At 43.4% G+C, this 16260-nt stretch overlaps 1 protein-coding gene across 1 annotated transcript in view; it reads left to right on the top strand.

Annotated features, from left to right (window-relative positions):
• The first annotated feature begins 8383 nt into the window (after nt 1-8383).
• PRKX (protein kinase cAMP-dependent X-linked catalytic subunit) overlaps nt 8384-16260 on the top strand; it is a 56824-nt gene continuing 48947 nt past the window's right edge. Inside the window, exon 1 of the mRNA XM_053387277.1 lies at nt 8384-9158. Within this exon, the coding sequence (XP_053243252.1) occupies nt 8972-9158 (187 nt within the window). The 5' untranslated portion in view covers nt 8384-8971. The remainder of the gene's footprint in view (nt 9159-16260) is intronic.

Here is a 16260-nt window from a genome sequence, read left to right on the forward strand (position 1 = left end):
GTTCCAGAAGAAAAAAGTGTCCTCACTGTGAGATACTCAAGAGGCATAATGAACAATTTAAGACAGAAACACTCACCGGGGGCGGGGGATAACAAAATTCAAAGATAAATACAAACAATCTAACACTTGTCATGAAGCAAGTGATATATGGGAGAACAATCATATACCAATGAACTCTGAAGTTCATTGGCATTTACTCTTGAGTAAGGGGGAGCTCCCGTTGCTTGGTCCCTGCTCCTGCCAACCTAGCAGTTCAAAAGCACATCAAAGTGCAAGTAGATAAATAGGTACCGCTCCGGCGGGAAGGTAAATGGCGTTTCCGTGCACTGCTCTGGTTTGCCAGAAGCGGCTTACTCATGCTGGCCACATGACCCAGAAACTGTCTGCGGACAAACGCCTGCTCCCTCAGCCAATAAAGCGAGATGAGCGCCGCAACCCCAGAGTCCGCCATGACTGGACCTAATGGTCAGGGGTCCCTTTACTTTTACGAGTTGAATAGGGAAACAAGAAAAACACTGGCAACAAGCAGATTCCAGCCATTAAGAATCAAGTATGCTTTTCTCTGTTTGTTTGGTCTTATTCTGATTCACTTTAGAGCCATGAGAAAAACAAGAAATGCGAATTTTACCTTTTTAGTGGCACCTAGTTTTTGCACACACCCCTCTCTATCCTCCATCTGGTCAAGCAATAAGAAGTAAGGAAACATTCTAGCCAAGGAAAAATATCCCAGAAGGGTGCAAAGTAGGACTGGTGGCCTGAGAAGAGTCCTGAGGGCCAGAAAGAGAGGCTGTGGACAGGCACATTTGGTCCCCAGGCCTGAGGATCCCCATCCCCACACAAAGTGTGATAGAACAGAGGTAGCTTTTAGATGGATTTGTGTCTATCTGATAATTTACTTTGGGGTGTGGGAGCAATGATCTGGCAAGCCAAGGATGTCCCAGCTTCTCAGCTGGGCAGTGCAAGCCTTTGATCTTAGGTGACAGCAGGTGGCACTGCCCATCACTATGCCTTCTTCCAAGACCCAGCAATTCCCAAAGAGAATCTATTTAACGATGCAACTGCAATGAGCTGCTTTAGAACATACTTGTACTGTGTCGGAATGAGGACGGTAATTACCTTCAGCTATCTAAGGAGGGTGACACTGACAGAAAACAAAAGTAAATATTTAATACTGAAAGGAGTGCATAAATGTTAAGGACTAAGTACATTTCTAGATCTGCAAGGGCAATTAACTTTTGGCCTGTTTAGATGTTGCTGGAACTGTCTACATTAATAGCCTGATTTATAGAGGAAGCCTTGTAAGCTTTTGCGCTAATGCCTCTTTGATTGTACAATTGTTGAAACTATGTACGCTTGCCAGAACAATAACATTTGAAGGGCTGGGTTTTAAAATTCACAAAAATGCAAGTGCAGAATTCGTCTCTTGTGCAACTCAGAAAGGATTCTCCATATTCTGCATGACTGACCCAGAAATGCTTTTCTTTTGCTGGGGTAGGATGTTTCTGTTCTAAGTGATTGTCCTGGAGTCAAACCTTGATTCTAAACTACAACTTAATTAACCACGATCTTAAAAAGAACCTGTTTTGCCAGCGCTTTAAGCATGACTCAGTGTCATCGTGAACAAAGGATGCTGTGTTCAATGTAGAAACATGAAAGGGACTGACTATATCATTAGAATACGCCGTATTATGTAGATTTACTTCTAGAACTTATACGTCCACCAAATGGTGGAAATGTGAGCATAATCTTACCATAGGAAGGATATCGCTGGGAAGGCAAGTTGCAGTCAACATTCCTCTTTGTAACCAGTACTGACCCATCATCCTTCCTCTTAATGCTTTATATGCCAATCCTTTGAGATCCTACCATTTCTCCTTTGCTACTTCCCTCTCTTTCCAGATTTATCTTCTCTGTTCCTTTAGACCAGGGGCAGGCAGGAAACTTTGTTCAGCCCAGTAGCCACAGTCCATCTTGCACAACCATCTAAGGACAGCATGCCGGTAGTGGGGAAAGCTTGCAACAAAAGTGAGTGCAGTGAGTGCAACTCTTATCTGTGCACAGTCAGCTATATTCCGGATGTGCAAAAGTCAAAGATTTCTATACACACCTCTCTCCATCCAGACAAGCAAAAAGCACTGTCAGAGTCCAAGAACACATTCCAGTCAGGCCAAAATGCTTAAGGAGAGTGTGGAACAGGACTTGTGATGGGTTAGGTAGAGTCTCAAGGGTCAGATAGAAAGGGCTGAAGGGGCACAATCTGCCCACAGACTAGAGGTTCTTCATACCTGTCTTATACCTCTGTCAACTCCTCTCTTTCATCAGCCTCCAGTTATTCATATCCCACCTTTCTGTCTCTTACCCTTCTGATTCCTCTGCACTGCCTTTCCTCCCTGCTTTCTCTTACCACCTTAGCTTGGCATCTTCTGTGCCAATTTGTCCAGTCTAAATTCATCCCTCTGCCTCTCGGCATCCCTGTCTTCAATCCTGCTCAGCTGTTGCCACAGAGTTTAAAGATTTGTAATCATGCAAACGGGTGATGGTAGCAGGACTGTATAAGAAGGTTGTTGTTGGCATCTGCCTGTCTCAGGAGGAGTGCACCTTTAAGGGGTGAAGTCAAACCGTCAGAAGGTTGAAGCACCAGCTGTGGCTGTAGAGAGAGCTATGGGAGAGAGATGCTTTGTTGCAGCTAGGGCAGATGGAGGCAGCTGGTTGTGTTGATGCAGATGCACCATGGCGTTTCTTCTCTCTGTGCCCCTCACAGTGGTCATTCCTCTTCTGGTCACTGTTATGGATACACGACCTGACTGCCGTTGGTACAAATACTTGCAGGCCTGCTTATTCCGTCAGCTATACTATTTTTTAACCACTGCAATTCTTAATAGGGGAAGCTGAGGACGTTATTCTTGGATGTTAAATGTTCCCTCCGGACTATTAAGTCTCCCTTCCTTTCAGATTTTTGATATCATAGCTTTTCTCTTGTTGGGCTGTGAGACCCCGCATGCAGAACTCCATCTGTGGGGTTCACCTAGTGCTTACCTAGGGCCTTAAAGTTTTTTTAAGTACTTTTGAGGAATCACCTTCTGCTGTTGTTTTATGCTGTTTGTTTTTGCTGATGGCTGCACATTGTTTTAATGCATTGCACACTGCCTTGCAATAGATAATAAAGGACAGTATAGGAGTTTTTTTTGAATAAAGATTGCTCCAACCTGTGCTTGCAAAGTGGTTCAGTAGAAGAGGGCATGCAGTAATACAGGCATACAGAACATTATGTAGATATGTGTTCTCAACTCAATCTACAAACCCATCAAAAAACAATTCTTACTAGACTAGCTAATTCTAAAAAAAAAAAAGTCAATGCATACTGAGTTGACAAGTAATTGAAGAAGTTGCCTGTGCCCGCATATCTCATGAATATTATATCGTTCAAAGTATTAGTCCTTTCACCCTAATTCACACACTAACAAAATTTATACAATTAATACTAAAATGAGGAAATAGTCACAAGAAATGTTATAAAATTTATCTTCATTTTTGTCAACGTTAAGGCGGTTTTAAAGCAAAATGAACACTAAATTAGAAAATAAAACGTGATTAATTGAAATCATATGTAAACTCTGGACTAGCACAATTGCCATCTGCAGAAGAAACTCTGACTCATTAATCTCGTGCGTATGTTTGAACAAGGTCCAGAGTCTAGTGGTTGTGTTTATATGATAAATTGGATGGTAAACTTGACATAACTCATGAATCACAGAAGTCAAACAATGCAGAGTCACAAATAGAAACACCATACAGTCCGCTCCCCATCCTTCTTCCTTATATATATGAAAAGAAACTTCAGCATGGTCCCCACGTTGTACAATCATGTGAACCTCATTGATTTCCAAACAAATAACAGCCTGTTTGACAATGAGCTCAAATGTCAAGACAGGTCCATTGGCCTTGATACGTCACTGTTCAACTAGGCACACAGTCAGAAAAGGATAATTCAGTTATTCCCTCATATACATATTTATTAAGAAACTGAGATGACATTTCTCTCCCATTTTCAGTAAGAAAGCAAATGCAACTTTTACTAACTCTGGAGAGTAGCAATATGGTTGGTGTAGGTCAATAAGCAGATAAGTTTTGAATAATGTACCCCTGTTCTTAAGATATTTGAATTGGATACAATCAGAAAATGTATGATATTGAAAACTAATGTAATGCCTTTGAAAATGACAGGCAGGAATCCAGGAGCGAGGGAGGCTCACAACTAGGAATGGAAGGATCTGCCAATTTCCATTCTCCAGTTTCTAATTTTTCCCAATCTTAAATTTAGTTCTTCACATTTCTACAGCAACTTGCCATTTTAAAAAAGGAATGAACATTCATCAGCACTTTAGTTTGACTTTCTCCTAATAAACCCAGTTTTGTATGCAGTTTTAACCAATATGCATATTTTTGCTAGCAATTTTCCTGAGACTACAAGCATTTTTGTATGCTCTCTTCAGTGATTTGTTTATGCATGTTTTGTGCTAATACAGTGGTACCTCGGGTTAAGTACTTAATTTGTTCCGGAGGTCCGTTCTTAACCTGAAACTGTTCTTAACTTGAAGCACCACTTTAGCTAACGGGGCCTTCCGCTGCTGCTGTGCCGCCGGAGCATGATTTCTGTTCTCATCCTGAAGCAAAGTTCTTAACCTGAGGTACTATTTCTGGGTTAGCAGAGTCTGTAACCTGAAGCATATGTAACCCGAGGTACCACTGTACATGCATTTTGTAAATACTGGTTTGAAAACTGCATTGCAAAATTCAGATTAAGTCAAGTTTTAGAGGTTGACTGCTTTGATTTTCATAGTGTTTTGGAAGGTGTGAATTTGGCAGAGTTACCTATAAATGTGGACTGCATTGAATTTCTCCCCATTGAATTTCTCCCCATCTTCACATAACACAGTATCTAAGTTTGTGATAGACATCAGCCATTGTCAGTGGCACAGTTCTCAGCATTAACAGGTATGCCCACCCTCACTAGGCAAATCTAGTGGTGACAGAACTGTCCCACCCTCCACAGATGACTTTGGACAGCTCCTATGGTATCAATGATCCCATTCAAAGGAAGAATTGGTAGCACACTCTAAGAGCGTTCTCCCAATTGTTCCCTTCTTCCTTTGCAGTCATGGCTTGAATTCAAGTTTCCACTCCACAAATTCCTGCCAAAAGCAAAATGTAACTCTTGCTTTCAGCAGGCTCCACCCAGGAGCTGCTAAGTGGAGTCGATCTCGATGGGACTTGCAGCTGGCACAGAAATAAAAAAGATGCAGAACCTCCTGCATAGAACCAATCCCGGCAATGCTTGCATTTGGCACCAAATTCAAAAGGTGCTGAATGCAAACCCTATGCTCCAAATGATGTCATATAATGCCAGCTGTGGGGCAGACGGATGTGGTGAGGGAAATTGTCTTATGGGCCAAACTAGGACCACTGGCAGGCTTTATTCAACCCATGGTCTGGAGGTTCCCACTTCCTAGTTTATGGCTACCATTTGCATGTTTAAATGCAAGGCTGAGTTATGTATTTTATAAAAATGCAGCCCAAAGTTCATGTTTTACCTGGAGGTACGACTGACTCACTGAACTCAGAGGAAAATACTCTTAAGCAAACATGCATAGAACTGCAGTTGTGCAGCCCAGTTCTGTGTTTGTTTATATAGAAGTAAGCTCCACTTTGTTCAGGAAAGCTTACTCTCAAGTATGTACTTAACAGAATTGCAGTGCTAGCCTTGCAGTTAATTATTTACTTGGGACAACTAGCAATTCCTTCTGGGCAACTAGCCTGCTATGCCTGCTGCACAAGCTTCTGTAAGCTGTGACACATGTGCAGATGATCTGGTCTATGGGAACCAGCATATTATCATTCTTATTTGTCTGATGAAAAAAGATATTGTAACAGGATGCTGTTAGGACACCACATGGAGACTGAAGGCTCTTCTATTGATTCATTGCAACTATTTGGGCTTCTGCCTCCAGTTCAGCGGAATGCAAACGTCTGTGTCATAGAAGGAGGCTTGTTAAAAATGAGTCATATTGGAAAACCATTACGTATGAAAAAGAAAAAAACAATTTTGAAAATTTCCAGCCAGAAAAGTCAGACTGATAAAAACAAATAATATTTTATTGCCTTTATATAAATGACAGCAATGAAATACACAGCGCACAATCTATCCAAAATAAAGCAATTTTAAAATTATTACAATAGGAAATATTTAAGCAGGTGGTTAAGTCTGCTAGTTTAATTCAGTGGCAGTTAATAGTACTACACTTTGGCCTGGCTTGCCCGTAGCAATTGACATTCTTGAGCAGTGCTCTTCCTGTTGACTTCAGCTAAGTGAGATTTCACACACGCAGAAAAGCTTTTGCATACTGAATGTTTACAATAGGGCTAGTTGCAGTTTTTTATTAGATCACGGCATCTCAGGCAGTAGGTCTCCTTAGTGGTCTTGGGAGCAATTGTACAGTTGTTCACACAAATGCCCCAGATATCCAATGGTATAGTTGTACTGGGTACAAGCAGATCCAGCCAAATCAGTAGTTGTGAACAAATAACTGAAATAATTCCTCTAAGATCTTATATGTCAAGAAAGGAGTCTGTGATACAGAAATGGTGTCGGTCAATACTGCCTCCAGTCAAACTGGCTGGATGATTACATGAACTGTTAATGTGTCTTAGAGCCCCCCCCCCCGCAAAGTGCCATTTTTAATTTCACTTGGTATGACATCAAGAAAAGTCAGAGGAACACGTTTTGTTTCTTAACTGGCTGAGCCCCACCTAAACTGGGAGCAGACCATAACAACCTCTTAGCCATTTTCCAACTCAAACTAAAGTTTTCAATCCAACACATCAGAAGCCAGCAGAGACACCCACTTTATTCTGTCTTGTCTGGTATTTTACATACTGAGATTACAGGGTGAAACACAGAATGTATATATGGATGACTAAAGGGAAACTAGGAGTTACCTAAGTAAAGTAAACAGAAGTTATGTTACCAGAATAAAACCTTGTTGAAGAATGAAACATAGCACATCTTATTCTTTTATTTATGCTTGGATTTAAAATGGTTATGTTATTTGCCTATTTAACTGTGATGTAATTCAGGCACCACTTCTGAAAACTTGTTTGCTGCAATCCTGGCTTCATCCTATTAGTTTCACTGTATGTAGAATGACCTTTGCTCATTAGGTACAAACATTTGCATTATCAAGATTACTGCTCCTCATGAAAACTGCATTAACACACAACAACAACACATAAGATTATATATATACTGTATAATACTCAACAAATCAAGATCCCCCCACCATACTTTTGCAGTATGGAAATTTGGATGGAGCTTAGGGCTTACCTTTTGTTCTAGGTTTCAAATCTATATTAGGGGCATGCATAGGTTGAGCAAATAGGACTGAGCAAACCTGTGTGCAGGTTTTCAGACCTAACCTTCAATCCCTTACTTCAAGCTTTGGAAAACGTGGTGCTGTGTTTTAAAATTTCATTTTAAATAGCTTCATTTCTTCCCATTGCACTATTTTTGTTGCTCCCTGCACATTTGAACATTCTATCACTATCCCTCCCCAAAAACACACATTGACAAATCTGTGGCTATTAGTCAAGAAAAATCAGCCATAGTTAGCCAGTGGCCTTGATTCAAACATTTACTGCTAATAGCCCCAATTAACAATAATTCACTGCATGGCAGCTGTAATTCAGGCCTAATCCTCATGACCATTTTCTTACAAGGTGAGCAAATTGCCTGGTGAAATTGCCCCTATTAAGCAGCAGGCAAATTTATATATAATCTATCTATAAACCCCTTTTTATTATGCCGGGCTTCCAGCATTGAAGCTGGCTTGAGCAATGGAAACACCCAATGGCCATCGAGAAAAATGGCTTTGAGGGTCAAAATGCAGAGCTAAAATAATTGTGCTTTAACACCTTCCATGGGTGTAGCCGGGTTTTAAGTTGGTGGACGAAGAGCCTCAGTTAGTTTAAGTACTTTTATTGATTTACTTGATGGGGGGGGGGGAGCAGCTGCCCCGCCTGCCTCCCTTGGCTCCGCCCACGCACACCTCTTTGTCCAATAGCCACTGAGGTAATGAGGTCTCCCACCCTCAGACGGGGGCGGGAGGATTGCCTCGAAGACCAATCCAAGAAAATGCAACTGGCGGCGTCTAAACCTAAGGGGAAGAGAAGCGCGCGCTTCTCAGGAATTCCCACAACGCCTCCAAAGCACCGAGAAAGGTGCGCGAAAAGGGCCGGGGTGTGTGTGTGGGGGGGCACCTCTCGCCCTTCAGCTTCTGACAGGATTATTTTAAAAAGAAGGGCAGGGGGAGACCGCGTCAGCAGCTGCAAGAGCCATGTGCAAAAGGCAGGCAGCAGCGTTGCGGCGTGTTTTCGTTGTAAATTTCAAGCAGCAGCTCCCTCCAGCCGGTCGTTTGTTGCTCCTCCTCCTCCTCCCGCTTTTCTCTCTCGCCTCGCCCGCGCGCCCCGCCCTCTCTCCGGCTCTTGCCGCAGCTGCAGGAAGCCAAGCCCCGCCCTCTCATCCCCGCGTGCGACCGACCGACCGGCTGGCTGGCTGGCGGGCGGGCGAGTGAGGCAGAGAGCGAGACTCGGGCAAGCCCCATTGTCTGCGCTGAGGCGCCGACGGGAAGCGCGCGAGGAGCGAAGGCGCACGACCGGTCTCCAGAGAGCGAGGCGAGCGCGCGCGCACATCACACGCACACGCAACCAGGCAAGCCAAGAAGCTGCGCCCGGGCGCGATGCGGGGCGCCAGCCGCCGCTTTGCAGCTGCCGAGAGGCTCCTCCGACACCCGGGCCGGGCTCGGGGCAGCGGCAGCTGCTGAAGAGCGAAGGAGGCCGGGCCGGCGCCGGCGCCCCAAACTTCGCCCTTTTGCCTTGACAGGGCGCGCCTTTTCTTCCTCCCTCCCCTCGCCGCCCCATGGAGACGCTGAGCGCCGTGCGGGCGAAAGTAGGGGCCAGGAGCCCCGGCGGCTGCGAGGCGGGCGGCACCGGCGAGCCCCAGCCCGCGCCGTCTTCCAGTCCTGCCGGCCGAGGCTCTCCGGCGCACCCGGCGCCGGACTCGCCCGCTTATCGACTGGAGGATCTGGAGACCTTAGCCACTGTTGGTGAGTGAGGCTGGGCGCCAGCCAATGAAAAACAAAGGAAGGGGGGGGATAGAACGTGCTCGTCTGCAGCCGCAGCTGCCCCCATGACCACCCACCAGGTTTAAGAGGCGTCTCTGACTGGCAAGGGACACCCCCCCCTTTTTAGCGCCCTCGCGATACGTAATTCTGGTCACCTCTGTGCTCACAATGCCATACTTCTGGGGCGCTCCCTAGACCAGGTAGTGAAATACAACCTTGCGGTGTCCCTCCTTTTGGAGATCATTCTCTCTGAGAGCCAAGGCAACCGGAAAGCTGTTGCTACTGCTTTCTTTCCCCAGGGCAGAGCCCCAGAGGATGCTGCCAGCTGCTAACACTGTGCCATCTCCACAAGCATGGATGGGCGCACCTCATGCCCAGGAAACAGTTTGTTTCTTTGGCGTCTAGGCTCACTTCTTAACATGATCTGGGCTTGGTGTTTTCCTTCCTGTTTTCGTATCCGGAAAGCTTCCCCAGTACTTTTTATCAGAGAGAAACAGAACAAGCTTTTTGCAGATGGCAGTTGAGAAGCAGGCAGGTGCCCAGCGGTGCTTGAGAACTGTCAAACCCAATGTGGAGAAGTCTGCTGTTTGGTCTCTGTTTATCTGCCAGTAGTCTGGATTTTGCCCAAATCTGTCTGGTGGCAAAAAGCTGAACTGGTTTTGTAAACAGTGTGTGGTCCTGTTTATCCCAGAAACTACTCTGAGTTTGCAACCCACAAACCCTTTGAACAAAAATATTTGCATGTAAATTGCTCTGAGTCCTGGCGACATCATTGAGCGTTCAGCCTGTTTAACTGAATAATATGCTGTTTAAGCAGTGCATCAGTCATAACCTTATGTTGCAAGTAACTTTGATGCTTGCTTTCACAAGTGTTGTGTGTGAAGTAATTATGTAAGTTGATGTATGTTTATAGCTCTTTATGCTTATACTGAGTGTGTGCGCTGTTGCTACAGTTCGCTTGCAAATTCCATCCAAGCTCCTGTTAATATTAAACATGGCTTGCAACTGTGGGCTTGTTCTTCTGTTCAGCGGCTCGGGTTTCATGATATCTAAAGCATTTTAGTATTGCTCATGTGATGAGCTGGAATGTGTATTCCTTTTTAAAGGCAGATAATCTGTAGAATCTTAAACAGGACCAGGACCCAGGGAGTCCTTCACTTGGACATGACTTTCTTCCCCAAATTTCCCCTCTTGAGGGATGTTTGCATCTGATCTTCGTAGATGGTTTTGTTAGCAGGCATTGGCTGCAGTGGGAGAGGAAGGAGAAGGGACACAGGGGAGAAGAGGATATGATTACAGTGCCATATGACACATGGGGAAATCTGATGTGAAATACTCTGTAAGAGAGGGCACCTGACATAAACAACCGCTGCCATTTTTCGACTTAAAAGGCCCTTTCATACATTACTCTGTGTATTTTGTACAGTAGATCCCAACCTCTTGGTGCCTAGCACTGCTTAGGGTGGTGAACACCAAATAAAACCTGCCATCAGATGAGTTCATATTTATAAAAGTACATAGGAGGGGGAGGGGCAGAGTTCCTCGTTACATGGGTTGTATTCAGTATGGCTCTAAGGTGATTTCTTCTTGCACAACAGAATGTTCTGCTTGTCTCCTCCCCCTGGCTTTGGAGCCCACCCCCCAACTGCTCAGGATTTCCCCCCAATCCTCTGGAACGGATTTGGGGATGGCTCAGGGTCCATGAAGGAGGAGAGGGGACCTCATTGCATTGGCGCTAATACAGTGGTACCTCAGGTTAAGTTCCGGAGGTCCGTACTTAACCTGAAACTGTTCTTAACCTGAAGCACCACTTTAGCTAATGGGACCTCCTGCTGCTGCCGTGCCGCCAGAGCCCAGTTTCTGTTCTCATCCTGAAGCAAAGTTTTTAACCTGAAGCACTATTTCTGGGTTAGCGGAGTCTGTAACCTGAAGCGTATGTAACCTGAAGCGTATGTAACCTGAGGTACCACTGTACTTACACTAATGCACAAATGCTGCCCTTGGAGAAAGTGTATGCCCATAAGTGTCATTTGATATAGTAAAATGAATTGGTGTAGGTTTAGGGGCACAGCCAGCCATATTGAAGATACCCCATCCCACATATGTGCATTTGTTTAGTGACAGAGTAACATCTGGTAGCAAGGAATTCATACAGGTGAATGATCAGGCTGGCAGTGAAGGGGTGTATCTCTCTGCCCCTCTGCAAGACTGTGGGCAGGAATATAGCTTGCTATGAAGCTAGTATCCTTTCTGTCTGCAGAGAAGGGTGAGACAGTAGTACTTCACAGCCACAATGAAAACACAGGGTACTAGGGTCTTACCTGGCTGGTAACTTCGGGGTTTATCTACAAGATTGGCCCATAATCTTCCTGCTACAGCTCTTGGGAAGCTATATTAATTTTGTGTGCCAGTGTTATTCTGATCAATTTGGGTCTCAGCTGGTGGATAAACAAACTGTCTTGTCTTCAAATTAAGGAATTTATAGCATGGCTTGATTTGCCTGCTAGGCACATGGTTTTCATGTAAGGTGAACCTTCTAAAAAAGTTCTGGCAACTAGGAGGGAGCTGTAAACTATATATGTGTTGAATGGGTCAAGAGGCATGATCATTATTGGATACCCTGGGTCAACTAAGAGCGTCTGCAGTACGGGCATCCCTGGGGGCCATGTGATAGGTTGCATCTTTCCCTCTGGCATTGGCGAGGGAGTTCTGATATCAAAGCCTCCTTCCCCAACTGTCCCAGCTCCTTGTCCAACTGGCATTGATTGCAGTAGAGCCAAAAGGGGTGTGTGCTAGGAAGTGGCTTAGATCTGAATGATAGAATGCCCAACATACCAACATACCAACAACACACCACAAACGGGTGGAAGATTTAAACACACTTCTGAACAGGCTCTAAATCTCTCCATGGGAAACAATGGGAGAGAAAATGAATACTATTCACATGATACGTGAATGGATATAGGAACATTCCTCCATCCTTGCTTCTGCCCTGAGGGTAGAGCCAGGCAGAGCTTTGGATGGGCTGTTAAGCCATCTTTGTATTTCCTACCACCAGTTGTTCATGTATTGTGTGTATACCTCCTACAGACGGTGCTGAAATACATAACGGCAGTAGCTCACTTCAGACATACCATCAATGTGTTGTGACTTCGATGACTTTATTTTTATCTGTAAGCTAAGCTACCTTGAGTTCTGTCATGGACAAAGGTGGGGTAGCAGTGCTAGAAACTCAGATATATAAGCTAGGTGCTAAATGGCTCCTTAAACTAAGTTGACAATCGTCAAAACGAAATGCCTCATTGCCATTTGGGGCCAGATGGTTTGAAAGTCATTTTCAAGACGACCTTTAGGTTCCTGAAATTCATTCTAATTGTGGAGATAAAATATAATGGGTAGGATTCTACAGAATGTGTTGCTAGTGTGTGAAAACAGTCAGGATCCAAGGAATCCCCAGCATGCACCTCCAGATGGTGGAGACGTCAGGTACCATTCTGGTGCCTGGGCATCTTTACTTGGTCACAAGTGGCTAATAGCCAGGTGTAAAATGTGCCTGGTGAATTTCAAATGCTGTGGGGTAGGAATAAATAAATAAAGGCTCTGCTACATGACATTCACACATTTGAATGGGTATCTAGGCAATGGAACCCTTTGCATGCAGAGATATACACCCGTTGGTCATCTTGCTTAGATGCCCATGAGCAAACATAAAGAGTGAGAACTAGGAAGCTTTCTGACATTCAAGGTGGGACGAGCAGGATGACGTTCAGTGTGTGGACCCATTTCATATGTGTAATGTGATTATTGGCTCATGAGTTAGTGCGTGCCTTGTTTAGAATCCTAGGATTTTGTTTTTGCATCCAAATATTTTTTCAAGATATGGAGTACTACTTGGCATTTTTAAAGATGCAGTTAAACATACTCAGGTAGACACTGCACATAACAAATGGAAACATGACAAAGGCAGAATAACACATATTTTGATGGGGCAAAATGTGCGTTTTCCAAACAAGCTTTTGAAATGCATTTTTTTTTTTTTGCTGGAAGAAAAAGATGAAATTATTACTTAATTTTATTTGCTTCTTCGTGTATTTAAAGATAACCATGTTCACACCTATGTCTTAAGTTTTCATTTTTATTTCACGAAAGTTTTCCCTTAAAACATCAGTTTTATTATCCTGCAGAGTGTTATCTCAAATGAGTGGGATGGATATGCTGAGAAAATGTGTTGTGCTCTATCCATTTACTGAACATTTCAACTAGGAAACTGTCATCTTAAAGCGTAGATTTGATCTTTAATTCTCTGAGCACTTGGGTGTCCTCCCATTGATACCAAAGGGAATTTATATAAAGTATAGCTTTGTGCACAGCAGAGGTAATATCACTCCTACATACCTAGTCAGAAATTTGAATTCTGACATGTACTACACTAAATGCAAGCAGAACTACATATCTGCATTCATTTTGATGCTTGGAGCAAGTTCTCACATTCATTTGATAAAACAGTATTTGTGACTGCACAAGAGAATTGAGGGTGGAGGAGGCATACTCTTGAGTTAATTGAACAAATATATATATATATATATATATATATATATATATATATATATAATCTTAAGTGGCAGTGTTTCTCTGAAGTTTGGGATTTATCTCTTCAAATATTGTCATTATGTTTCTTTTTAGTGGGTGTAACATCTGGACTGGATACAAATTTTGCTAGCTATGCCTCAAACACATGGCTTTTATTGGCAGTCAGAACTTGCAGAATAAGTAAGATCACTTGCTAGGGTTATTTGCATGATTCCCCTATGAAAAACATGGCACACTTATCTGGCAATAAACTCTCTTGAACAAAGTGGAACTTAACTATGAACAAACATACCCTGGATTGCACTGTAAATTTGTGACATAACCAAAAGGTGTTATGGTGTTGACTTACATTATAGGTTCAGCCAATAGAAAGAAACAATGGCTACAATTCTGTAGACAAGTTGTTTAAGTCCCATGGATTTAAGTGGGATTGAACCAGCCCAATTATGTATGCTTTAATCTTCAAAAATAAAGATCCTATTGTCATTCAGAAATCCCTGTGAATAGTTAGGAAATAGAAAATTGGCTGATACAATCCTTAAACAAGGAATTATAAAAATAGTGAATTGGGTGATTGTTTCAGCTATAGAATAGAGACACAAACTTTTCATTTCCGCAACATAGCATACTGCAAAAAGGTTCAGGCAAAGGCAATTAATCCTTATGTCTTGTTTTACCCATTTATTTCCAACACAATTGCTTTCAAGTTGTACTGAGTTACACTAGAAACAGTCGTACCTTGGTTCTTGAACGAAATTTATTCTGGAAGTCCATTCAATTTCCAAAACATTTGAAAATCAAGGCACGCCTTCTGATTGGCTGCAGGAGCTTCCTGCACTCAAATGGAAGCTGCATCGGCTTCTGAAAAAAGTTCAAAAACTGGAACACTTCCAGGTTTTTGGCATTCGGGAGCCAAAACTTATGAGTACCAAGGCGTTTGAAAACCAAGGTACAACTGTATATCTATCCCATCCTTCCTCCATAGAGCTCAGGGCAGCATACATGGTTCTTCTTTTATCATTATTTGTATTCACAGACCTGTGTAGTAGGTTAGGTTGAGAGACAATTACTGGTCCAATTTCACTCAGTACATGATATATCTGAATGGGGAGTTGAACCTGGGTCTGCCTGATCCTAGTCGAAGGCTCTAAGAACTACTATATGTTGAAGTTTAAACATGTTCTGATAGGTGGTACGACCTTGAGCAGTCTTTCTCAATTGTGGGTCCACATATGTTAGACTACAACTCCCATCATCCCTAGCTTGCAGGATCAGTTGTCAGGGTGTGGGTTGTAGTCCAACAACATATGGGGACCCAAGTTTGAGTCAATATTGTGGACTACAACTCTAATGCCTAACTACTTGCTATGCTGGCTGGATCGGATGGGAGTTACAATCCAAAACACATGGAGTCCACTGTGTTGGCTACCCTGATCTTGAAAGTGCAAATTTGTCTATAGATTGGTCCACAGATTTTGGCTACGCTTATGTAGTTAGTTGTTTCTGACTTCTGCAAAGTCCCTCTTCTCAGGGGAAGAGCTCTTTTATGTCTTGCTTTGCAACAGGCATTGAAGGAGAGCAAAAACAGCAAGAGGCTCACTGCTGCTTACCTTTTCCTATGCCAGGCATGTGAAGTGGAAGAAAAGATCCACATCTCCACTGATAATCCTGAACCATCTGGCAGTGAGAACCATCTAGCACTGAGCTTGCTGGCTCAGTCTCTCCTATCGCTTGTGCCTTTCTAAAGTTTAGAGCAAAGTAAAGACTTGATGGAGAGAATCTTTGGAGTTGGGGAATGTTGGAAAGGAAGTCTCTCCCAGTGGCCATGTTTGTGGCCCTGTATTGCTATTGGTTGTCACTATGGTATATATTTTTGAATTTCTATTTTGTAAACTGCCCTGTGATCCTTGGATGAAGGGCAGTATAGAAATTTAATAAATAATAATAGTAATAAATAATGTTACTGTCTACATGCATGTATTGTAATTGTAGACTTTAGCCGGCTAGTTTTTATGCCTATAAGATAAGAGGTCATTGATTCAATGGGCCTTAAGTGTTGTTGAGTCCTCTTTTCCCTCAGTGGTCCTGCAGTATCTGGTCTGCAATGCACCTTTCTCTACATGCTTCAACTTTTTTGATGCCGTGAAGTACTGCTCTGCTTTTAGTGTCTGCTGCCTGACCCTATGTTTACAAGTCTCTTTGTGATATTATCCCTGAACTGTCAAAGCACAGAAAAGTCATCTTGTGATTCCCCCCCCCCCACATTAATGTTAAATGAAACACTGTTGTTTATATTGATAGATGAAGGACTCCATGTTGTAAGAGTAAGACATGAAGGAGTAGCATTAAACCATAAGTGCCAGCTTCCTGGGTGCCCGAGCACCCACAAAATTCCCCATGAAGGGGCCGGGCACCCACAAATTTCAGTGCCAGGACCATGCACATTGCATGGCACCCACAGCCCTGGGCACCCATGGTCGCGGGGCCAAGCTGA

Source organism: Podarcis raffonei, chromosome 4, assembly GCF_027172205.1.
Source record: "Podarcis raffonei isolate rPodRaf1 chromosome 4, rPodRaf1.pri, whole genome shotgun sequence".
In the NCBI taxonomy this organism is placed as follows: Eukaryota; Metazoa; Chordata; class Lepidosauria; order Squamata; family Lacertidae; genus Podarcis; species Podarcis raffonei.